This window comes from Lichenostomus cassidix, chromosome 17 (genome assembly GCF_008360975.1).
Source record: "Lichenostomus cassidix isolate B80296 chromosome 17, HeHo_3.0, whole genome shotgun sequence".
NCBI lineage: Eukaryota > Metazoa > Chordata > Aves > Passeriformes > Meliphagidae > Lichenostomus > Lichenostomus cassidix.
In genome coordinates, this window is record NC_139497.1 from 2,955,294 (window position 1) to 2,979,007 (window position 23,714).

The window sequence follows — 23,714 nt, forward strand, 5'->3', positions numbered from 1 at the left end:
TCTCTCCCAGGTCCAGAGCAGGAGAGAGGTGCTCACCACGCTCAGGAAATCATCTCTGAGGTCCCCCCAGAGCACAATTACTGCAGAGACAGCAGGGCTGTGCTGTCCTCCACCAACACAGAGGGAAAATAAAGCACACAACAGCCACAAAAGATCCCCGAGATCCTGAGTCAGTAGGAAATGAACATTTATCATCAGCTGCAATTTACTTGGCTATTTAAAAGCTGAAGCCATGGGCTGTTATCAGGATGTTTCAGCAATGCCTTTTATTGGGAATGTCACCACTTTTCAGGCTGAGCTGGCACAGGCTGGGGGGGGGGAAAGAGTGGATTATTTTTTGGGATGTCCCAGGAATTGAGTTACTCACAGGGGGACCTTTTGGTCCAGGAAATCCAGTCGGTCCTTGAGGCCCTGGTGGTCCCTGGGATGAAAGACAAGGCAGAAAACTTGGTTAAGGAACCTGCAACACTTGCTAGGTAACATTACCTCTGTGTGAGCAGCAGATCAGCACAAAGATCTGGAAAGCCAAACACTGGGTGATCTTGCAGAAAAATTTACAAACAGAACAAAACCCAGCGAGAGGGAAAAAAAGCAGAAATTGAGGCTAAAATCACAAAAATCCCATTGTTTGGGTGTTTTCCAGCTAACCTGCAGTGATGTGGAGGAAGCAGCTCGAGGTCCTGCAGAAGCACATCCTGCACACCCCAGGGGTGACTTTTCCCTTCTGCCACCAGTGATGCTTCCACAGGACACCCAAATTGCCACCTGAGCCTTCCCTGGAGAGCTCAGACAGGACCTGAGGGCTGTAGGTGGCTTGTGGCTCCTCTCTCCACACCAGCACCTTTCACCTTGGATTTCTAACCAGAATTTTCCTTTTTTCCTTCCATTCCCTGAGCTGAACCCTTGCTCCTGCTCGTTCCTCTCTGCTCACAGCACCCAGGAGGATCCTCCTTGCCAAAAACCCCTCAGCCCTGCGACCCCACCTCTGCCAGAGGAAATTCCTGCAGTGAACCAATTCCTGCTTCACCCCCAGCTTGTCTTACCCTTTCTCCAGGAGGACCAGGAGGGCCATCACCACCAGAGTTGCCCTTTTAGGGATAAGGAAAAGAAGAAACCATTAAAAAAACCACTCAAATCATCATCACAGCTTCTGCCTACGAAGAATTCAGATGGCACCAAGCACAGGGTGACACCACAACTCCCCCAGACCTCTCCAATAATAATCCTGTGTCAGCAGCAGCAGCCAGTGACAAACGAGCAGCTGAGATAAAAATCCAGGGGAGAAAACGTCAGGGAGATCAGGATATTTCCACCAGACAATGGGGAGAGATGAATGCCACCCCAAAGAGGAGGGATTGATCAAAAATCCCTGCCAACACAAAGGCCAGGCATTTATTTTTCAATCTGGCAGCGCGGTGGTGACAACAGTCTCCCAACAAAAGCTTTGCTTCCATCAAGCCTGGTGATCAATGCTCAGGTAATCGATCAGTCAGTGCCTCCAGATTGGCCTCCAGGGAGAAAAAAATCCCAAATTTTGCCTGGTGGCCAATCCTGGCTCAGCAGTGGGCAGGGAAAGTGGCTCTGGAGAGCAGCAGCAACACATCCCCTGAGCCATAGCACAGCCCGAGGGCTCTGAGGGGTTCAACCACCATCAAACACAAACAGGAGGGGCTGGGGGAGGTTTAGGGGCTGTAGGGTTGGTTGTGCTGCCCCTCAGCCTGGCCATGGCCTCGATGTCCTGCTGAGCCCTGGGCCACCACATCCACAGAACCTGCTTTTGCAGCTGGGCTTTGAGCCATTCAGCTGGGAATAAACCTCAGCAGAGCTCAGCTTTCCAAATCCAGCGGAGAAAGAAGAGGAGGGAGATGCTGGATGATGAACCAGATGTTATCTCCATTTATTTTTCCTATTTATTAGGACACAGAGCCTTACCTTTGGGCCAGGTTTTCCAGTGCTTCCCCTGGGGCCTCTTTCCCCACGTGGACCCTTGAAAAAACACCAGAAAGTGACATTTCAGGCAATTCTGCATTGTGCTCAAGGCAAAGCACCCCGAGCACCTGAGCTGCATGGGGTCAAGAAATCACCCCAGGAAGATTTAAACCATAAAAACTGGTGACACCCAGCCCCAAAGCAGTGTCCCCAGAGGCCAGATCCCTCTCATGGAGGACACAAATCCCATCCCAGCTCCCCTTTGGCCATGGCAAGAGGGCACAAGGATGAAGAAGTGGCTCCTTACCGTCGGACCTCGCTGTCCCCTGGGACCTGGTTTGCCAGGAGTGCCCTGGGAGGGAAAAGGGAAAAGGGTTAGGAACAAACACCAGGGCAGGTGAACCCACAGCAGAGCCTGTCACTGCTGCAGATCCTCTCTGGTTCTCATCTGCAACGGGAAAGTCAACTGCAGGTTCGCCTTCATCTCCTGGTTTATTTGAATTTTCTTGGATTTATTTGAATTGATAGCACTTGGGTGGGTCTGGACAGTGATCCCAATGCCCAGACAACATCTGTTCCCTGAGGGAATGACTCTCTTAAGGAACAGCATCCCAAGTCCTTTTAAACCCCACAAAAACTTTCAAAGATGAGGCTAGACCCTGCAGTATCCCAAAAACACAGCCAAAAACCTCTTCACCTCTGCCACCCCAACACCTCCAATCCCTTTTCCCCCACTGATCCCTGCTAATCCCTTCTCCCACCTCCTCACCCCGCTGCTCCCACGTGTTGCTGCTGGATGCTGAGGGAGTGACAGCAGATTCCTGCTGGGAGCAGCTCCTCCCTGCCAGCCAGGCCAGTTAAGCTGCCCTACAGATTTACACATCTCCCCTGAACTCGGAGCTGAACAAGGAATTCCTGTTGTTCCAACAGCAGCTCATGAGGTGTGACAGCTGCACTGAAGGATGGGGGATTGGGATTCATCCTAAAGGGCAGGAGCAAGAGGCTGCTCAGCCCTAAACCTGGCAGCACGTTCAGCTCCTTTTCCCTGACCCTAAAAGCCTGAAAGCCCTGCTTGGGTTGGTGTCAAGCGGCCAAAAAAAAATCCCCAAAAAAATCCCAAAAAACCTGGAGAGGTTCGACTTTTCCCCCCTTTGGCTTTCCCCCATTAGTAACACCAATCAGCTGGGAAAGGAAGGCAGAGGTTCCTATGGAAATGCTTCAAATATAATTTGCCATTTTCTGCCCCAAATCCATCACCTCGCCGCGCTGCCTGCTCGGATCTGACACTCATTAACCAGCAGAACATAAAACAGGAGCTGCAAAACTTTACAATCAACTTTCTTCCAGCTGCTAAAATTAGTCCTGCTGAATCCTCCTTGTTCTGCAGCTCCATTTATTAAAGCCTGCTGGCATACTTCTTTTTTTTTTTTTTTATTTTTTTGTTTTAATTAATTACAAAATTCACTTTAAAGTACTCCAGCTGGGTTTTTTGTTGAGCTCTGAGAGGCTAAATTCAGAGTAGGTGGGGAGGAGGGGGTGCTGCCTCCCCTCAGGTAGCCCCCAACTCCTCTCCTCCCTCCACAATTCTATTTTTAAGCCAAATTTCCCCCTGCTTATTGCTGCCATTAATCATGCATTGCAAAGAATTTATAGAGCCCTGTAAATGCACACAGACCTATATTTTTCAAGCAGGGATCCTGACACGAAGGCAGCTAAATTCAGATTATTTTGGGTGGATTTGGGGATTCTGTCAGACTGGGCAGGCAGGGAGATCTATTGCCCCTGATCATGGCAGAGACCCTTTAGCTCTGAAAATAAGATTTCTTATTCATGTTTAATGATTAATTTAATTATTTCAAAGCAGGCTTTGAAAAGATCCTGAGGTCACCTCGAGCTCAGGATGGGCTCAGTGCTGAGCAGTTTTTGGGGGATTTAATGGGTCAGAATTGTCCAAAAACACCAAACAGAGAATCCAGGACTGCTTTGGGTTGGAAGGAACTTTAAATTCATCTCATTCCAACTATTTCCACCTTCCACCAGTCCAGGTTGCTCCAAGCCCCACCCAAAGGCACTCCAGACCCTTGGAAATAGTTTTTCTCCATCTTCCTGCAGGTTTCCCTTCAAGTTCTTCAAGGCCACAATGAGCTCACCCCAAAGCTTTTCTTCTCCAGCAATCCCAATTTTCTAAGCCTTTTCCCAGAATCATCCTCTCATCATCTTCATCCGTTTTTTTCCCTCCCTATTCTGACCTTTTCCAGCCCTTTTTTTGTACAGCTGAACAGTCAGAAGGTGAATTTTTGTGTTTGGGGAGGTTCAGCACCTCAACACCAAAATTCAGCTGCCTGTGCTGCCCTTATACCTTTGATTTTCACCTTTTTTTTAATAATTTAAGGGCTTGGGAAGAGTCTTTGTGCTGCTGGAACAAACTGGAAACAAACAACAACAAACTTGAGTTCCATTCTGTGAGAGAAATTTGCAATTTGCATTCTTTTGGCCAAAAAAAACCCAGGGGGTTGGAGGGCAAAATGGGGATAGCGAGATAAAGAAAAGGCAAACAAATGATTTGAGGGTTTTTTTTTCAGCTGCAAATTGAGTTACTCCACGATGAACTGGAGAAGATAATCTCAGAAATTCCCTTCCCTGACTCCATGTGAACACACTCACAAAGCCAGCAAATTGAGTGGTTTTAGGAGGAGCAGAGGGGGATTTATCAAGTCTAACTCAACGAGGCTGAAATGAAGATGAAGGTCTGGGTTTGGGCTGGAGCAGCGTGACCCCAGCTCAGCCCATAATTCTGTATATAATTGCTTTGCTCTTATTTAAAATGGGATAGTTGGGGAAAAAAAAAAGAAAAAAAAAATGAGATGGATAGCAAAGCTGTTACTGAAAATCCCTATTTGTGCTACTCTTAAATATCCAAGCTGAGCTCCTTGTGTTAATGGAAAGATTTGTCCATGAAAATCTCTCTCCCCACTGGTAAAATGGGTGCAGCTTGATGGATTTGGTGTAAAATGGTAGAAAAGGTCAAATCACACATTGAGGATTTTTAAAAAAACTAAAAAATTGAAATTACCATGAAGTAAGTCAACATTTGAAATGTAAAAAAACCCCTTTTTTAACTCCTTAAATGAAGAAATGTTTGCTGTGCCAAGGGTGAACTAAACGTCCTCACTACCTCCACTAAAGGCACAAAGACCATTTGGAATAAAAGTCAACAAAACGCTGATTTTTTTTTTTTTGTCTTTTCTTCTCTTACCACGCCTTGGTTCTGAAGTTGGGCTCTTTCCCATCAGATCTTCTCCCTCCTCCTGCCTAGCTGAGGCTGTGCATTTGTAGCTCAGAATGAAATTAAATCCCCCAGCGAAATAATAAAAAAGGAGGGGTGGGTAGAACCCAAATTGCAGCGGCACGATATTAATGCAGTGCAAAGTGATTTATATTTCCTGGCCTCCTCTCAAAGCTGTCTGTTAGAACTCATTTCTATTTAAATGAGAGCAAAAAGGAAACTAATTCCACTTGCTGTCCTCACTCCCCCTTCTTGTCACTGTGACCGGAGCTGGTGCAGAAAATGACTTTGTTTGTACTCTGAATCCCTCCATTCAAGCATGTTCTGCGGCAGATAAAAAATAAAGCAGTATATTTAGACAAGCCCTATTCTGAGAGCAGGCTGTGGAGGTGGGGTGAGAGGGAGAGACAAGGCTGGGGGATGAAACCCCCTGATTTTCAGGGTGTCTGTGCATTTTTGAGCAGCTTATTAAAAGCAGCCACACGGAGTGTTCCCGGCCATGCATTTCGAATTTCAAGTTGGGGTTCAAGATGGTTCTGGCTGCTGCTGCAGGGATTCAGCCATCCCTAATAATTACTGTTAATTAAAGAGCTCTTTGTGCCCTGAGCAAAGCCTGACAGCGCGGGGAGGATTCAGGTTCTGAGGAGTTTCTTAAAATATCCTGAAGGGGGGAACGTTTTTAGGTTGGATTGGGAAGCTGCTGTGCTATCACCAGCACCCTCCTGTCCAGCAGCAACCTCATCCTGGGATGAGCAATTCCTGAGTGGAAAAGCCTCTGGAGCAGCTGGGTGATCCTCACATCCTCCAGGAGCTTTTGGGAGGGAAAAAAAACCAGAAAACCCAGTGAAGAGTGGGAAAGCAGCTCTTACCCGTGTGCCTTTCTCCCCGTTGGCTCCTGGAAATCCTGGGAAGCCGATGGAGCCCTGGGGGGAGAGCAGAGAGAGAGAGGGAGAGGCTCAGGAGACAGCAGGGGCAGCTGTGCTCCTCCCCAGCAGTGCCCATCAGCCTGGGGTGACCCCAGGAGACAGCTGGAGTGACCCCAGAAAACACCCAGAGTGACCCCAGGAGACAGCTGGAGATACCCCAGGAAACTGCTGGAGTGACCCCAAAAGCCAGCTGGAGTGACCCCAGAAAACCCCTGGAGTGACCCCAGGAAACTGCTGGAGTGACCCAAGGAAACACCCAGAGTGACCCCAAAAAACAGCTGGAGTGACCCCAGGAAAAAGCTGGAGTGACCCAAGGAAACAGCTGGAGAGACCCCAGGAAACACCTGCAGCTCCCTCACACCTCCCTCAAATAACAGCCAAACCAGCTCAGGCCCGAGATGACCTCAGAAAAATTAATTTTCTTCCAAAAAGAACACAAAAAAAAAAACAACCCCAAAATCAAAGCTCCATGCTCGTTAGCAGGCAGTGCAAAGCCCGTGGCTGTGATGGGAGCCCAGGGAACGGGCAGGATTTGGGATTTGAGCTCCTAAGTCACTGTGCTACCCATGAAAATTTAACTCCTGCCTCCTTCCTTTCTGACGGCAGCGCCTGGAGAATTGCTGCTGCTTCTGCTGCTTTTAAAATATGAATTAATCCAAGAAAATGCAAACCAACCCCCCCACCCCACCCCTTACTCCAGATAGAAAATGCAAATTAAAAAAATAAACCATCCCCACCACAACTGGGAAACAATCTCTGGCAGATAATTATGTCTCCAGAATGAAACAAGCCTGGATTGTTTTGTTTATTTTTTTAAAGCGGTGAACATGAATAATAAAAGATGATTCTTTTAAAAAAAAAAGTTAACAAAAACATAAGTTCCCAAAGCCTCCAGGGCATGTGAAAACTGGGCTGTAGCCGAAGTCTGTGGAGTGAAATTCGCAGTTTTAACTTAAAAAAAAAAATTGCCTTGAAAAGGGCCCAAGTGGAGGTGGGCGTGGAGATAAGCTACAAGGGATGTTTGCAAATATGCAAATGGCACTTTTATTTTCTTTTCAGGGAGACCCTGAGTCATTAGCTACTCTCCTTAATTAATTAGATAACACCATCTTGGAAGATAAAAACCCCAATCCGAGGAGAAGGACTGTAATGCCATTTTCCAGCCTGTCTGTATCCATCCCCAAAACACTGCTGCACACTCCATCCCTTCTCCAGGCCTTCCCACCGCTTTGGGACTGAAGCCATGCACAAGAAAATCCCTGAATTCCACCAGCTCAGGCCTGGGAGCTATTTTTATCCATCCCTATTTTTGTCCTGCGTGGGTGGGAAGGAGGGAATTCATCCCACAAGTAGGGGCTGAGCTTGGCTGTGTCCCTGGATATCCCAAACCACCCCAAACCTCCCCATCCCATCCCATCCCAATCCCAAACCATCCCACCCCAAACCTCCCAACCCCAAATCTCCCCATCCCAAACCATCCCAATCCCAAACCTCCCCATCCCCAAACCTCATCCCATCCCATCCCAATCCCAAACCATCCCACCCCAAACCTCCCAACCCCAAATCTCCCCATCCCAAACCATCCCAATCCCAGTTACCTTTGGCCCCTGCCTTCCTGGATACCCAGGCAGTCCTGGCACACCGAGTTTTCCCTGGAAAATATTTGGAATGCAAAGAAAAGTGAGTTAGACCCGGGTGGAATTGAAGTTCTGGGGTATTAAGCTCCTCCTCTGCCCTCCCTGAGGGATGCCCAGGGGGTGCTGCAGACTGGAAATGTGTTGGGAGCCAGTTGGGAATGGTTGGGGTTTTTATTTAAATTAGACTGGAGTCCATCATGCTTTCAACTTCTGCATTTTTTCCCCTCTGATCTCTGATCTCTGTTGTACCCAAACAGATGACCCCAAAGAGACCGAAGCCTCAACGTGGCTGCACCAAACCCACCTCCCTCCACACAGAATTCCCACATTTAGGAGCCCTAAAACTGTCCCCTCACCCACCTGAGACACCCCAAACCAGCGGGGTTTGGTGGGAAACACCCCATGGAATTCCCATTTTGCTCACCTTCTCTCCAGCAGGTCCAAGAGGACCTGGATCTCCGTTGGGTCCAGAGCGACCTTTGGGACCTTCAGGTCCATCCTCACCCCGGGGGCCAGGGGGTCCAATCTCCCCCTGTTCATTACAAGATCAGTGTTAATTAGACAGGCAGCTCCCAGATCCCATGGTAAAACAGCTCCTGGAGAAAGTTTGGCCTCACAGGAGGCTCAGGTGAGACTGAATTTTGGGGTGGCACCGAAGCACCAGGGTTGGATTTCCACCTCCACAATATCCATCTTTTCCTGCAGCTGTTATCCCATCCACACCCAGGATCTCTCCATGGGAACAGCCTTCATCCCCTCTGACTGCAGCCCTTTCCTCCTGCTTCCCAAACTGGAAACTGGGAATTTCCACTTTGGATGTGCCAAGCAAGCCCTGGGAGGTGTTTCATTGTGGGATGAAGTGGAGTTGTTGTGTTGGGAATTAATGGGAAATCTGAGAGTGGAGCCATGGATGGTGGCACTGCCAGCAGGACACAGGACAACACTCTGTGACACTTTATCACAGTGGGGACAAAGTGACAAATCTCCCATGCTGGGAACAACCTTCTCCTGGCTCAGCAGGAGCTGCTGGACACAGATTTAATTAATCCCAGACTCACCCTGTCTCCTTTGATGCCCATGTCACCTTTGAAGCCAGGGAAACCATCTTCACCCTAAAGAATGGAGATGGGAAAAGTCACTCAACATGTAGAAATGAGGAAAAAAAATTGGAATAAAAGTTTCTCAAGCCTCACTGTGTTCCCCCTGCCTGGGGAGGATGAGCTGAGATCCCCAAACTGCCATCACAGTGGCTTCTCCAAGCCCTTGGAGATGCACAAACCCACCCAGAACCCCAAGGAACCTCAAAGTGACCCTAAATGTGCCCTAAATCCCATCCTGGCTGCAAGTCAACATCCCAAATCAGGCCCAACGTGAACAGCAAGGCCTTGGCAGCTCTGAGAACCAATTATTTCTTTTTGATTCTCACGGAGGAGGTTTCACACCCAGCTCCCAGGCAGCCTCCAGGACACTGCAACATTTCCTTCAGCCAGGAAGGTTTAATTGCAGATTAATCAATAATGCATCTCATCCTGCAGCTAATCCCTGACAGGCTAGGAAACCACAGTTCCCAGAAAGCTGTAAACTTTGGAAGATCCCAAGCTAAAAAAGTGCTTTTTCTCCACCTCCTGCTCTTCCCCTGGGAGAATCCAAGTGCACCTTTGAGATGAGCAGAGACAAACTGTGCTGATGCTCCTGTTGACTCAGGTTTCCCAGGCAGCACATCCCTGTTATCCACCTGGGACATTCCCAAGCCCTTCAGCTCCACTGGATCATTCCCATTCCAAATTTTGCCAGGCTGAGGCCAAAATGTGGCAAAACAACACAGCAAGAACTCACAGCCACTCCAAAAACACAGCTTGTAGGTCCCTTGGGTGCTCAGCCCCCTTTTTTACCCCAAGAAAAACCTCTTGTGGAGGAAAAACCATCCCAGGGAACACCCTGTGGGACCCACCTGCAAAAACGCTCTGAAATTGTAGAAACTCAACCCAAATTGAACTCACCTTTTCCCCTTTGGTGCCTTTCAGCCCACGAACTCCATCTGCTCCCTTGAGAGATAAAACAAGATGTCACCAGGGTATGGGTAAGGTTTAGAGGGAGGAAATTAAAAATCCCCATTAATTGGGGTGAAACTGTGATGCTCCAATTTAATATCAGCCACAGCCCTCTGGTTTTTGGCTCACCAGGGAACATCTCATGATCCCAAACCTCTGCTGTGGTTGGTAGATGGCACTGGTGGTCTCTACCCATAAAATTCTGTTTCCAGGGATAAAATTCACTATGAATTTTTTTTTTCTGTCTGTATTTTCCATAAAAACTGTCTCTTGGGAAAAATGCATTGAGTATCCACACCAGCACAAGAAAAAACACCCTTTTGGGGTTAAAGTCTCTGCAGCACTGGAGCAACACTTGCTGGAGCAACAGGTGCAGGTGGTCACTGCTGGTGGCCCTAAGGGGACATCTGTGGCCACCAGCAGCGTCCAGGGCAGGCTGGAGAATTCCAGAGCCATGGACAGAGCTCCTGCACCTCCTTACCTTGACTCCACGGGGGCCTGGGTAACCAATGGGGCCCTGAGGACCTGGGGGACCCTGGAGGGAATGAAATACAAATTAAAAAAACACATCAGGAAACAACACAGAGGTGCAGAGATAAAGAGAGGTGTGGAAAATAAATTTTTCCCATTTTCTTTATGAGATAGGAATGGCAGCAGCCACCTGAAAATAGCCCAAAATAGCCCAAAATAGACAAAAATAAACCAAAATAGCTCAAAACAGCCCAGGGAGCTGCAGGAGCATCACCCCAGCAGCTGAGCTGGTGGAAAAGGTCCACCCAGCAGGAAAAGGAGGATGAAAAGGATCAGGATGGCAACAATTCGCTAGAAAAGGGATTTATCCACAAGGTAGGATTTGTGTTTGAACTCACACAGAGCATCACAGGGATTTGGGATTTTTCAGGATTCAGGATAATTTGGGATTCAGGATTTTTTCAGATTTGGAATTTGGGATTTTTTGGGATTTGGGATTGGGGATTTTTTTTGATTTTTGGGATTTTTGGGATTCGGGGTTTTTGGGATCAGCCCCAAACCCCTGTGAGCTCTGCAGAGCCAAGGTTGGGATGTTCAGCCTGCTGCTGTCCATCCAGCCTGGCTGAGCTCTGAGCAGAGCTTTTGGACAAGGGCAGTGTTCTCCCAGTGCCTGGGCTGCAGCAGGAATGCAGCTGGCAAACCTCCTGGACAGATGGACCAGTGCATAATTCAGGGCTTTTTGCCTCTGGCAATCATCTCAAATATATTGTTAAAGAGGGACTTGGAGAGGCAGGGAAAAAAAAGAAGGCTAGGATTTTTTTTTTTTAAATCTATTTTCTGCATTCCCTGTGCCACAAAGGACATTTATTTGTGTCTCTCAAGAGGAAGTTTCCCCTCCCAGGTTCAGTCTGGTCTGAGCAGCACTGCTGGCCAGGAGAGCTGGGAGGAGCTCAGAGCAGAAGAAACCCCCACAGATAAAATCTGGGCTCAGCTTTTCCATCTGTGTTTGGTTCTCAGCACTTCCCCTGCCCCACTGCCCTGACCCCCTGGCCATACCCATGGAAATCCAGGTCCACCCAGCAGCCCTGACCTTCCTCTTGGCAGGTCTTACCTGACTGCCCTTCTCTCCAGGAGGACCTTCCTTGCCAGGATGGCCCTATGGACAAAAGAAACAAAGAGAATTTGGGGATTAGTGCACATTTAAAGCTTTGACAGCTGTGATTGATTTGCCAGAGAGCAGCTGCTACAGGAGCCCCTGAAGTCACCTTGCAAGAGGAAGCTTTCCCCAAAAGGAAGACAGCAGCACTGTGGTCCTTGGTGGTTTTCCACCTTGGTTTTCTACCTGGTTATTCCTGATTTTACCCTTCCCCACCTCCCAGCAGAGCAGCACCAAGCATTCTGGAACATTCTTTGCAGAACAGAATATACAGCAGAACAGAATATACAGCAGAACAGAATATACAGCAGAACACCTCGGGGTGAGTTCAGCAGGGGAATGTTGCAGGTAGGAAAAGAGATAAAATCCACCCAGCAGGAAACTTGTGAAGGTCACAAGATGCCCAGCCTGGTCAGAGCTCCTCATTAAATTCCTAATTCCTGGAGTGCAGCACCAGATCCCATGACAAGTGCTCAGCTAACCTGCAGCCCTGCTAGACAGAGCTGGCTGGAGGCTGGCCAGCATTCCTTTTGGGATTTGATGGTGAATAACTCACCATCCCAGAGTTTCTGACACGTTCTCATCAACAGCCTTTTGCTGGGGTCACAGCCAGCGGAAAAATAAAGTGGGAATTGCCTCAGGTGTGGCTGGGAGGATCGGGGAGGAATGGGGGGAATCCAGGAAAGGGGATTTTAGAGGTTTTCCTACTGCAGGATCCCAAATGGATGGAAATGGAAAATGATCCCATGGAAAATGATTCTTGGATTGGCCAGCGGCCCCAAAAAGGGACTCATTGCACACCTAAGTAGTTTAATTTTTGAGGCTGGTGGAAGCACTTCCAGCTGCTCCAAAGCCATTCTGCACTCACTGCTGTCTGTACTGAACCCTCTCCTTTAAATACACTTATTTCTATCAACATAACAAGGAAAATTCGGAGTGTCTCCCATCATCAGGTTCAGAGCAGCAATGTCAGACAAGGCAGACTGCCCAAACCAAGCTGCTTTAACAAAGGAACCAAATGACAGCTGCCATTTGCACATCAGCAAAATGGGGGAGAAAGCTCAGTCTGGGTTTGTGCTGTGATTTGAACGGAGCAGAACTGCACAGAGGATCCATAAAACCACTCCTGCTTCAGCTCCAGCCATCTCCCTGCTGCCCAGGGAGGCAGGACAGACCTGCAGCAGCATTTCAGAAGTCCCCTGTGCACTAAATCACCCCCAATTTTCACATTTCCCATCTCCCTGGCTGATGCTGAGATCCCCAACTGATGAGCAGCTCTGCTGGCTCTCCCAGCAAAGCCCTCGAGGATTCTCAGGGATTTTCCAGGATGGATTTCTATAAATAACACACTTCTTGTCCTCGGGAAGAGCAATCAGTGCGTTGACAACCCCTCAGCCCCTGCCCAGCACACCTGGGGGATACCTGGGGGAAATCTCCCTGGCCATGCAGAGCCACTCTGAGCTCAGCCTGCAGCTCCTCCAGGCTGGGTAAAAATAGAGTTTCTCCAGCCCGACCTCCCCGGAGGCTGCTGCAGGAATTTCACATCAAAACCTACAGATTTAGAGATGTTCTGGGCTTTGCTCGAGCTGCTCTGTTGACTCAGCTAACAATTGCAGGGATGTTCCAAGTGCCCTCTGAAGGAATGATAATCCCAGGGTGGGAAATGTAATTTTTCTTTTTTTTTTTTTTTCTTTTTTTTCTCCTTGGGCCGTGCTCTGCATTTGCATTCGTGGATCGAAACAATTTTGCATTTTTTCATCCTCCAAATGAAAGCAGAATTTCCAACCAGGTGCCTCTCTCTCAGATGGGTAAAAACGAGATCAGGTCTAAAGGTGATTTTTTTTGAGACTCATCTCTGGAGCGAGGAGCAAATGGTGTTTAAATAAAGCAGGATTAGAGGGGGAAGCTGCAAGAATGGAACACTGACAGGTAATTTCCACCTGCTCTTATCACCCCAGTGCAGCAGGGCGAGGGCAGGGTGGGAATAAACACACCCAGGAGTCTATCCCAGCCTCGGGGAGCTGCCAGCATCTATAAAACACACAGCAGAGACAAAAAATGGGGAAAGAGAGGCTTGAAGAGATGGTGAGAAATACCTAAGGTGAGCAAAACTGTGCTGGAGCTTCCCAAACCTGAACCTAGCCTGCAGGCAGGGTGAGCTACCTTGCAGGATGTTGGTTTTTTCCATATTAAACTGACTTTATTTCCACTTTAAACTTTCCATGTTGAATCTAAATATTAAATATTTTATGACATAAATAAGTATATAATCAAATTATTATTTGGTTATTATTTAATAATCGTTATTACATTATTATCACATTAAATATTTCTTTATTTCCATATTAAACTGTCTGCCTTTATCTCAAATAACGACTCTTTTCGCTTTCACCCTTCCAATTCTCTCCCTGACCAGGTTCAAATCCCAACCTGAGCTCCCATTTCCCAAGCCCAGCTCTATTTTAGGGTGGATGGATGCAGATCAGCCCCAGAGCCAAGCAGGGAGCAGCAGAGCAGCACTTACCGGGGGTCCATCAGCACCAGGCATTCCAGGGAGCCCAGGCTTGCCCAGGGGACCCTAAAAATAAACAGGAAATCAATCAGAGCACCAGAAAACAGGGATTTTCAGCCTCTAACCAGCTGGGAGAGGCTGCAGAGCTGGAAAAGCTGCTATAGCTGGTAGGAATCTGTTTATTTTTGTTTATTGTTCTCCTGGGCTGCTGCAGTGCCCATGCTGGCTCCTCACACACCCAGGGAGCAGCAAGGAGAGCTCAGCAGCACCTCGAGGCACCAAAACCTCCCAAAAACCACAGCATGCTGCACAGCTGGGCCAGGACAAGGTGAGGATGCCAAACTGTGGGGTCAGAGCGCCAAGAAATTCCCATTTTTTGGTGACAAGTGGCCAGGGAGAGGAGATGTCCCATGAGCACCTTTTGATTGAGCTGCTCCTGGTTTTTCACACACCAGGAAGTGCCACTGATCTGATAAAACAGGATTGTTGACAAACCAGGGACACATTTACAGTGTCCCTGTTCTGTGGGAGCTCAGAAAACCCTGCAGAATGACCCTTCTGGAGGAAAAACTTCTCCTTCTTGAAATCCTGGGCGCCAGGATTTAGAGGAGAGTAAGATCTCTGAGGATTTAAAGGAGAAGATCTCTCCAGGATTTAAAGGAGGAAAGGATCTCTCCAGGATTTAAAGGAGGAAAGGATCTCTCCAGGATTTAATGGAGAACAATATCTCTCCAGGATTTAAAGGAAAATAAGATCTCTTCAGGATTTAAAGGAAGAAAAGATCTCTCCAGGATTTAAGGGAGGAGAAGATCTCTCCGGGATTTAAAGGAGGAGAAGATCTCTCCAGGATTTAAAGGAGAATAACATCTCTCCAGGATTTAAAGGAGGAGAAGATCTCTTCAGGATTTAAAGGAGGATGAGATTTATCTGGGATTTAAAGGAGGAAAAGATCTCTGTGGATTTAAAGGAGGATAAGATCTCTCCAGGATTTAAAGGATAAGATCTCTCTAGGATTTAAAGGAGGATAAGATCTCTCCAGGATTTAAGGGAGGAGAAGATCTCTCTAGGATTTAAAGGAGGATAAGATCTTTCTTCCTTTATTCCCCAGGGCTGCTGGAAACTTCTCCTTCTTTAAACCCTGATGGTCCAATCTCAGCACCAACCCCACATCAAGAGCCAGAAAATCAGAGGCAGAGCGAGGAGATCCACGAGCTCTCCCCATTATCATCCCACTCAGACTCCCAAAGCCCACGGGGGGGAAAAAAAAAAAAGACAATTTCCAATCCTCTCCTCATGTTTTACCACAGGCTGCACGCAAAACCTTTCTCCTCAGAGGGGAAATGAATGCAAATATGATGAATTAGGGGCAAACTGAGCTGTCTTGATCTCTGCTCTGTCTGGAATGAGAGGCATTAGCCTTTCATGGCCACGGCTGCAAACAGATGTTGCACATGGGGGCAAAGGAGCAAAATGCAAATCCCAGGCCAGAGCTGCAGCATTTCAACTCACTTTCTCTCCTGGAGGACCGATGGCGCCTTGTGGACCTGGAAGACCCTGTGAAAAGTCAAAAAATAAAATAAAATAAAATTAGGGTCATTAAGGAACAGGTTATCTCTTACAAATGTATGGTGGCAGAGTCCCAGCTGAGCAATATTTTAGTGCCATTCACTCCCCCAAAGTGTCCTTTGAGGGGCAATAAAATGTCCTTTCAGCTCTGGCTTGGCCCAGGAGGGAATCAGGGATGCTCTGAGGAGCAGGATTAGCTGAGAGCCAAGGGAAAGGCCTGGAAATCCTCATTGTCCATCTGGTTTTGCAGGAACTGGACAGTGGGATGGACGTTGGACATCAGGCATGAGCCACGAGATGGGACTTGGCCAGAGAGAATTCCTAGAGCCAGGTGAGACCTGGGGGAGCTGGCACTGGGAGATGCCAGTTTTCAGAAGGATTTTGGAGATCCCAAGTTTCAGGAGGGTTTTGGAGATCCCAGTTTTCAGGGAGGTTTTGGAATCCAAGTTTGCAGGAAGGTTTTGGAGATCCCAGTTTTCAAGAAGGTTTTGGGGATCCCAGTTTTCAGGGAGGGTTTTGGAGATCTAAATTTTCAGGGAGGTTTTGGAATCCCAGTTTTCAGAAGGATTTTGGAGATCCCAGATTTCAGGGAGGTTTAGGGGATCCCAGTTTTCAGGGAGATTTTGGAGATCCCAGTTTTCAGGGAGGTTTTGGAATCCGAATTTTCAGGGAGGTTTTGGAGATCCCAGTTCTCAGAAGGATTTTGGAGATCCCAGTTTCCAGGAAGCTTTTGGAGCAGCAAAGTCTCCTCCAGCCAACTCCCACCAACTCCCCACATTGCTGCTCCACCCCTGGCAGAGCAGCAAAGCTGCTGCTCCATTCCCATCCCTTCCTCCCAGCTGAGGAAAAGCAGATTTGCTCTTACCTGAGCCCCGGGGTTCCCCTGCTGCCCTGGAGGTCCTGGCTCACCCTGAGGGCCCTGGAGGAGACAGAGATGGAGGAGGGAGAGGTGAGATGGAGCTGCTGTGGCTTCAGCAACCCCAAATCCCCCCTGTGTTCCCACAGAGCTGGATCCACACCCTGAGCTTCTCCCAGGAACCAGCAGCTCCTGGAAACAGCTTTTCCCACCGGGATGGGGCAGTGGGAAGTTATTTCCAGGCATCCTGACTCCTCTCCTGGGATTTTCAGCCCAAAGGAGCTAAGCAAGGATTTAACACCTGGCTCTGCATTGGTTCTTCTCCAGGGAATCTGTCCCACCCAACCCATCCAAGGCACAAAAAGGAGTTTTCCCTCTCAGTTAAATTCCTCTATTTTGATATTTTTTAGCCCAGCAAGCATCTCGATGAAAATGTTTCATCTTTCGTGGAGAAATAATGTGTAATTCCATCAGAAATTACAATAAATTAACATCCGTTTGCTGCAGGAAGATGTTCCTGGTGTTTTTCACGGGCTTTGATAGCAATCTAGACCAGGCTGAAAAGCAATTAATTAGCAAACCTAATCAAACAGAATTCTACATTTTGCTCTACAGAATATCTGAACTGCCTGTAAAATTTTGCAGGGAGAACTTACCACGTTCCCTTTGGGACCTGTTGGTCCATCCATGCCAGCCACACCCTGAGAAAGGATTTAAACAACAGCAGCAATGAGAAAATCCTGCATTATTTCGCACCACAAAAGCAGGGAAATGACCATTAAATAATAATAAAATAAAAAAATCAAGAAGCCCTTCAGACCACGTGGAAAGGGAACAATTTCCTAAAGGTGTTTGGTAAAGCAGCCAATTCCATGGATCCAGGGGAACTTTAAAAAGTCATTTCAGTGCTTTTCCCTTTAGTTGAACCTGCCTGGGAGGCACAACCAGCACCAGGTTGGAGCAAATCCTGGCTGGATTGCATCTCACAGTGAGGAAAAAGGAATGGCAAAAGGAAAACAGGGAAAAACAGCTGGCTTGGGATGCAGGGCAGGTGGGAAAGGTGACAGGGCTGTGTTGCTTGTGGCAAAAAAACTGAGGTCAAACACTCCCTGAGCATCTTCACTGAGGGGGAAATGTGGAGATGTCCTCCTGCCACCCCTTCAGACACACGGAATTGTTCAGGTTGGAAAAACCCTTTAAAATCATCAAATCCAACTTAACCAACCCCACTGCTGTGGTCACCACCAAACCACGTCCCAGGTGGTTTTTGAGCTCTCCCAGGGATGGTGACTCCCCCATGCCCTGGGCATCCTGTGTTCTGGCAACACAGATTCTTTCCCATGGGAATTTTCTCTTCTTCTTCCTATGTTTTTATAAATAAAGGTAAAGTTTTAATGTTATTGAAATGCTCTTTTAGAAGATAGGCGGTTCAAGCCTGACCAGTCAGCCTAGGGGGAGGTTTTGAATTGGCCCAATCTGAATGACCTGTGAAAGTCTATATAAGTTCTTAAAATAATGAATAAATTCAGAATTGTGTCCACCTGAGAACCTCTCTGGACTCTTCACTCTGCTATCAGTTCAACAGCGACACTGTGTCAATGCTGAACAACTTTGCCCCTGAAGAAATTTGTCCTAATAATCAACCTAAACCTCCCCTGGCACAGCTCAAGGCCTTTTCCTCTCATCCTGGGAGAAGAGACTAATCCTCCTTCACTCCAACCTCCTGGCAGGGAGTTGGAGAGAACAAGATCTCCCTGAGCCTCCTCTCCTCCAGGATCACCTTCTCCTGGGGATCTGGGGGTGTAACATCCCATCCCTGGGAGATGAGACAGTTTGGGAGCAAATCTCTGTGGCTAGCACAGCTCTTTCCCATGAGAACTTTCTCCTGTGTTTTATAAACAAAGATAAAGTTTGCATGTTATTAAAAACAGTGTCTGGAGATTTGGACAGTTCAGGCCTGGCCAGTCAGGCCTAGGGGGAGGTTTCTGACTGACCAATCTGGGTGACCTCTGAAAAATCTATATAACTTGGAATCAAATAATAAAAGCTCTTTTTTTTATGTCACATTGACAATCCAGGTCCTTTTTCTCTGCAAGTGGCTCAACAGTGACAAATCTTGAATTCAGTTCCTCCTCATGAAATTGCAGCGAGCCCAGGAGCTCACAGCAGAGGTGTCACCACGTCCCAGGAGGGGTGAAGTGCCACACGATGTCCCCATTAAACACTGAGGTCCAGCCAGCAGCAGTGATTTAGGGAGAGCTCTGCAGCAGCACTTCCAGGGATGAGGACACTGAATAAAAACCCACATGCTGCAGCCTCAGCTCTGGCCTGGAATATGAAGAAACTCCTTTACAGAGCCCCCAGGCAGGAGTTAATAGCAAAGCACTGTGCTGATAACTCTCATTCCTCCCCTGCAGCCCCAGCAAGGCATTAATATTTACTCAGGTGGGGCAAATCTGCTGTGGAGGGACGTGACACCACTGAAAATGGGGAGAAGATGCTCTGAGCCATGATTTTTTTGGGATATCAGTGCTTTTCATTGCCCAGATGTGGAATATTATGTGATCTGCTGGAATGGGTGATGGGGATGAGGAGTTTTGTCTGGAAGGCTCTGGGGAGGGCAGGAGAGAACTCACTGGTGGCCCTGGTGGTCCTGGGGGTCCCTTGGGTCCCAGAAGTCCTCGAGGTCCCTGTGGGGGGAAAGAAATGGGGTTAGAATTCCCAGTTAGAATTCCTGATCCACAGCATGGATCACTGGGGCTGCAGCACTTTCCCTGATTCACAAACAGAGAGAAATCCTGTGGGCACAAATCCTTGAGTTATAAATCTAAATAATATAGGATAAATAATATAATAGCCATTTATCCCTTGGATTGGATCAAACCCCCGTTTGAACCGATTCTAAATTAATTTAATCCCTGGATTATTCTGTAACACACATGAAGATGCAAAACATTTTGCAGCCAAGTCATTCCAGCTGGGAAATCATGAAGGATGACCTGAAAACACCAATGGATTGCTGGGATGAGCATCCCAAAATTGAGTTTTTCTCATGGAAAATCCATGCAACTCAGCAAGGCTGGGAAAGGTTTCCAGCCTAAAGCATAAATGTGCATTTTCAAAGGGATTTCTCCAGCATTCAGGACTTCTGCTCTGCTGGTGTTTTCCTTCCATTCCTGCCTTTCTCACTAGATTTAACCTGGAATTGTCTAAAGGGAAACTGGTGGGATTGGAGCATCACACTGAGTAAGGAAAACACAGCAGGAGAATTCCTGCAAAGGGAATTTTTGCAATTCCAGCCCCTCCTGTGCCTGGAGCCTTCAGGGGGGTTTGGAGTGGAGGGAAAGGGATGGGATCTGTGAGAACTCACTGCACATCTGAAAGATTGACTTTTAAACACAGAAATTCCCCTCCTGAAATGAGAGGAACGCTGGGAATTTGTATGGATGGAGCTCCTTCACTGCCACGGAGGAAAATCGCTCTTGATTGATGTGCAGTTTTATCTGTCTGCCCAAATATTGCACATCCCCCTTTTTTATGATGCAGAGAGGGCTGAGGAATTAAAATTCAACGTTACAGGGTGAAATAGGAGACGTTAATAAAATGTCTCATCTCGGAGGTCGTGGCGATTCTGATCCTGCAAAAAAATTTGCAGTTCCCAGCAAAAACTGGGATGATGAATCCAAGGCTCTGTCCCAACCATTGCAGACCTCCTGGGATAATCTGCATGAATCCCAGAGCAGAAACTCCACTGGGTGAGGCCAACTGGGAGAAAACGAGTCAGGATGAAGAAAAAACCCATTTTTCAAGTGAAAAAACCCATTTTCAATGGTTTCAGTCCCATTTGCAAAGAGCCTCTTTTGGCTGAGGGCAGAGAAGAAGACAAACCCCCAGCTTTAGGGTGTGGATATTTATAGCAAAGCTTTCTGTAATGCCACTGAAACCTTTTTTCTGGCCATCCCAGAGATTCCTCCTCGTGCTGCTGAAATAAAAAAACAAACTTCCCCACGTGTGTGTTATCCTCATTTAATCTCCTCTTTTGCTGCTGTGTTACCTGAGCCCATAAATGCTTTCAAGAAGTTAATAAGCCATAAGTTATTGCTCAGACATGTGCTAAGGAGATAGCTGAGTTGATTAATCTTTCCCAGAAGTTAATCAGACATCTTGTCTATAATTTAGTCGCAGCGAGTCTGTAAATGCCAACCCTTCCCTCTCTGCCATGAACTGTGTCCAACAATTCCCATCAATTACTCTCAGGCCACCAGGCTGGTCCTGAGCACAACCAAAATCAGAGATTTTGAAAGCTCAGGCAGTGGGAAATGATAGATTGCGTTCTTTTCACAACAGAGGAAATGCATTTGGGATGAAATCAGCAGCCAACGGCTGCACCACGCTCAGGAATCTGCAGCCAGCCAGCAGCAGAGGTTGCCATTGCCAACAAAGTGAGAAATATTCACTATTAGGGGGAAAATGCTTTTTCAGAGTGTTTAATTGGCAACCCAACTGGCTTGTTTGGTTTTCTGGTTTGCTTTTTTTTTGGTTTTACTTTTGTTTGTTTGTTTGTTTGTTTGGGTTATTTGAGGTTTTTTTGGTTTTTTTTTTTGGTTATTTTTCCCGTGGGATTCTCCACGAAAGCATTTCTTTGGGTTGCTCCACAGAATTTGTCCAACACCACTAACATCTCCCTCATCCTCATTAGCACCAGGAATTCCCACCTCCTGCTTCAGCAGCTCTGCAGCACGTGGGGTCCAAATATTGACAAAGTGCAGATTTAGGAAGTTTTGTGCACTGGGAGCAGAATATTGACCCCACTGGAGTCAGACATAAAAGTTCCCTTGAATTCTGTGCTGCCAGGATTTCCTCCTGAGGTTTTTAAGGGACAATTCACAGGACAAAGTGTGTGGGAGCTGTGTGGTGACACTGCCACAGCAGAAAAACCCTTTTCTGACTGGAATTTTCCATGAACACTCACAAAAACTGTATTTCACATCTGGTTGCCATGTCTAATTTCTACCCCAGCCTGCTTATCCCAATCCTACACCAGAGAGAAGGACACAGGCAGGAAAAGCATGAGATCAAGCTAAGCTTTACATTTACAGCTACGATTTTTTCTGAGCAAACAAAATCAGTGAGAACTTTTCTGTTTAAAAAACCCACAAAAACCTGCCTAAAAAAACCCCAAAACCAAAGCAAACAGACAAAAAACTCCCAACCTTTGTGGGAGGTGTCTTAGTGAAAATAAGCCCAGCAGAGCTGTTAAAGCACAAACACTCAAACTGTTCATGTGGATCTTCGAGAGAAATTCAATCTCTGCAGGGTCTCAGGGGGGAAAACACCTAAAAACACCTTTTCCCTATCAAATCCATGCCCCAGTCAGTGGATGAGAAGCCAAAGGAAGGAGAGAGATACTCACAGGTTCTCCAGGGAGACCTCTGGGTCCAACTTCTCCATCATCTCCCTGGGCAGCAGCAGCAGAGGCACGGAGAGAAGCAGAAAAAACCAGATTTAATTCAGTCACCTCGCAGGGGTTTTGTCCTTGTTGAGTAATATTCCCACGGAAAAGCAGATTCCCTGCAGGACTGACAGTTTCCATGCCTAAGGAGGACTTTCAAACCTGGGGACTAAAGCTGAGGGTGCAGGTGATTTTAGCAGGGATTAGAAAAACCCTCAGGATATTTCATAATCGCTGGTGGTGTTTAGAAAGATGGATTTTGCCACCACACCAGGGGTTGTGGGCACAATTCAGGGCAGGTGAGACAATAACCACGAGATTGAATACCAAACTGAATGGCAGGGCAGGATGGGAACATGACTGAGCCAAATGAGAATCCTCAGATAAACCAGAGGCAGCAGAGAGATAATTCTTCATCCCTCCACTCCCTTATCCTGCTATGTCCCACCCAAACCCCCAAATTATTAAATGGTGCAAATTATTAAATTATTAAATGGTGTAAATTATTAAATGATGCTTCTCAAGTTGCTTTTAAATCCCCCCAAACCTGAGGCTCCCCCTTAGGAAATCCCAACCAGCAGGCAGCCCTTCAAACCTCCTCCTCTGCTGACAAAATCCACGCTCTTCTCCCCACTTCTGCCCTCCCAGCACACCTGGAATTGGTTTTTTTCCCCTGTGGGATTCAAGTTCTCCTGCCTCTCTCTTCCCCCTCCAGCCACAGCTTCACTCTGCTCAACCCCAAAGCACTTTCCAACCACAGCTAATTAATCCTGCCCAGCCCGTGGTGAGCAAGGGGTGATTATCTGAGCTTTACAGGGGAAACAAACAGCCAGAGGTGGGAGGAAAACATCGTGGAGAGGGATCAGAGCCTGGGAAATCCCTGCTGGATGAACCACACGCTCCTCTCGCCATGGGTTCAGCATTTTCAACCTCTCCCATCAAAGCAGAGCTGCAATCACTTCGTCTGGGCTTTGCTGAAGACCTTTGCTTATTGACTGAACAGCGTGGAAGGAGAACAGTTTGATCTTTGATTCCAACCCCTGGCTGGAATTTCTGCTCCCCAAATCTCTGCAGCTCTCTGGAGTTCAGAAAATCAGGAGCGATTTTGGCTCACCGAGAGGAAGAACTTTTTTCTTGCGTTGCTTTTTTTTTTCTTCTAACAAAACCTGAATTTTCTCACCAGATCTTCAAAGCCAAATCCTCCTTCCCACTTCAACTCCCATCTCCTCTCCCTGCTTCCCTCCCAGCACAGCCACCAGCAGCACCCCCAGGGCACTGCAGCAGGAGCAGCTCCTGCCTGACAGAGCATCTGCTTCTTGTTTCCAGGGGTTCCTCAGGAACTGCTGAGCCCACAGGCACACTTACCCTCTCCCCATCCTCTCCTGGAGCCCCTGGAGGGCCGTGGGGACCTGGCTCACCCTGGAAAGGAAAGGCAGAAAATGCTCAGAGAAGGCAGGAAGGCTGGCAGTGGAGACCAGCAGGGAATGGTGATGAATCAAGGTTTGGATTTTATTTTTCTGTCAGGGCTGGAGGTCTCTGTGCTCTCTGAAGCAGCAGCAGCTCCTCTCTGCCTCCCCAGGGTCACAGCCTCGTGTCCTGCAGGCCTCCTGGGACTCCCTGGTGACACTTTGGCAGAGGATTTGGGCACCAAACAGGAGCAGGTCGGTGGCTCTGCACGGTCACTGCTGTCCCCAGGCCTGGCCACTCCACTCCTGGCTGATCCAGCTCCTCTCCCAAGCTCCATCTCCCCTTTCCTGGGGGATTTGGAATCACAGAGCAACCTCTGCTGCTCCAACACTCCCTGGCTTTACACAGCACTGGCTGCACTCTGCAGGGAGGGGAGGAACACCCAGCCTGCCAAAATCACCTCCT

General features: G+C 47.7%; 1 protein-coding gene across 3 annotated transcripts in view; it reads right to left on the reverse strand.

The window, feature by feature from the left end:
- COL5A1 (collagen type V alpha 1 chain) overlaps positions 1–23,714 on the reverse strand; it is a 134,629-nt gene that overhangs the window by 27,600 nt on the left and 83,315 nt on the right. For 2 of the 3 annotated variants that reach the window (XM_085076862.1, XM_085076861.1), the window contains exons 19-36: positions 23,208–23,261; positions 21,804–21,848; positions 19,027–19,080; positions 17,047–17,091; positions 16,400–16,453; positions 15,478–15,522; positions 13,981–14,034; positions 11,412–11,456; positions 10,311–10,364; positions 9,779–9,823; positions 8,837–8,890; positions 8,203–8,310; positions 7,740–7,793; positions 6,085–6,138; positions 2,237–2,281; positions 1,933–1,986; positions 1,044–1,088; positions 368–421 (exon numbers count right to left, since the gene is read on the reverse strand). In XM_085076862.1, the coding sequence (XP_084932988.1) occupies positions 368–421; positions 1,044–1,088; positions 1,933–1,986; positions 2,237–2,281; positions 6,085–6,138; positions 7,740–7,793; positions 8,203–8,310; positions 8,837–8,890; positions 9,779–9,823; positions 10,311–10,364; positions 11,412–11,456; positions 13,981–14,034; positions 15,478–15,522; positions 16,400–16,453; positions 17,047–17,091; positions 19,027–19,080; positions 21,804–21,848; positions 23,208–23,261 (963 nt within the window). The remainder of the gene's footprint in view (positions 1–367; positions 422–1,043; positions 1,089–1,932; positions 1,987–2,236; positions 2,282–6,084; positions 6,139–7,739; positions 7,794–8,202; positions 8,311–8,836; positions 8,891–9,778; positions 9,824–10,310; positions 10,365–11,411; positions 11,457–13,980; positions 14,035–15,477; positions 15,523–16,399; positions 16,454–17,046; positions 17,092–19,026; positions 19,081–21,803; positions 21,849–23,207; positions 23,262–23,714) is intronic. The other variant, XM_085076863.1, reaches the window with a different exon arrangement.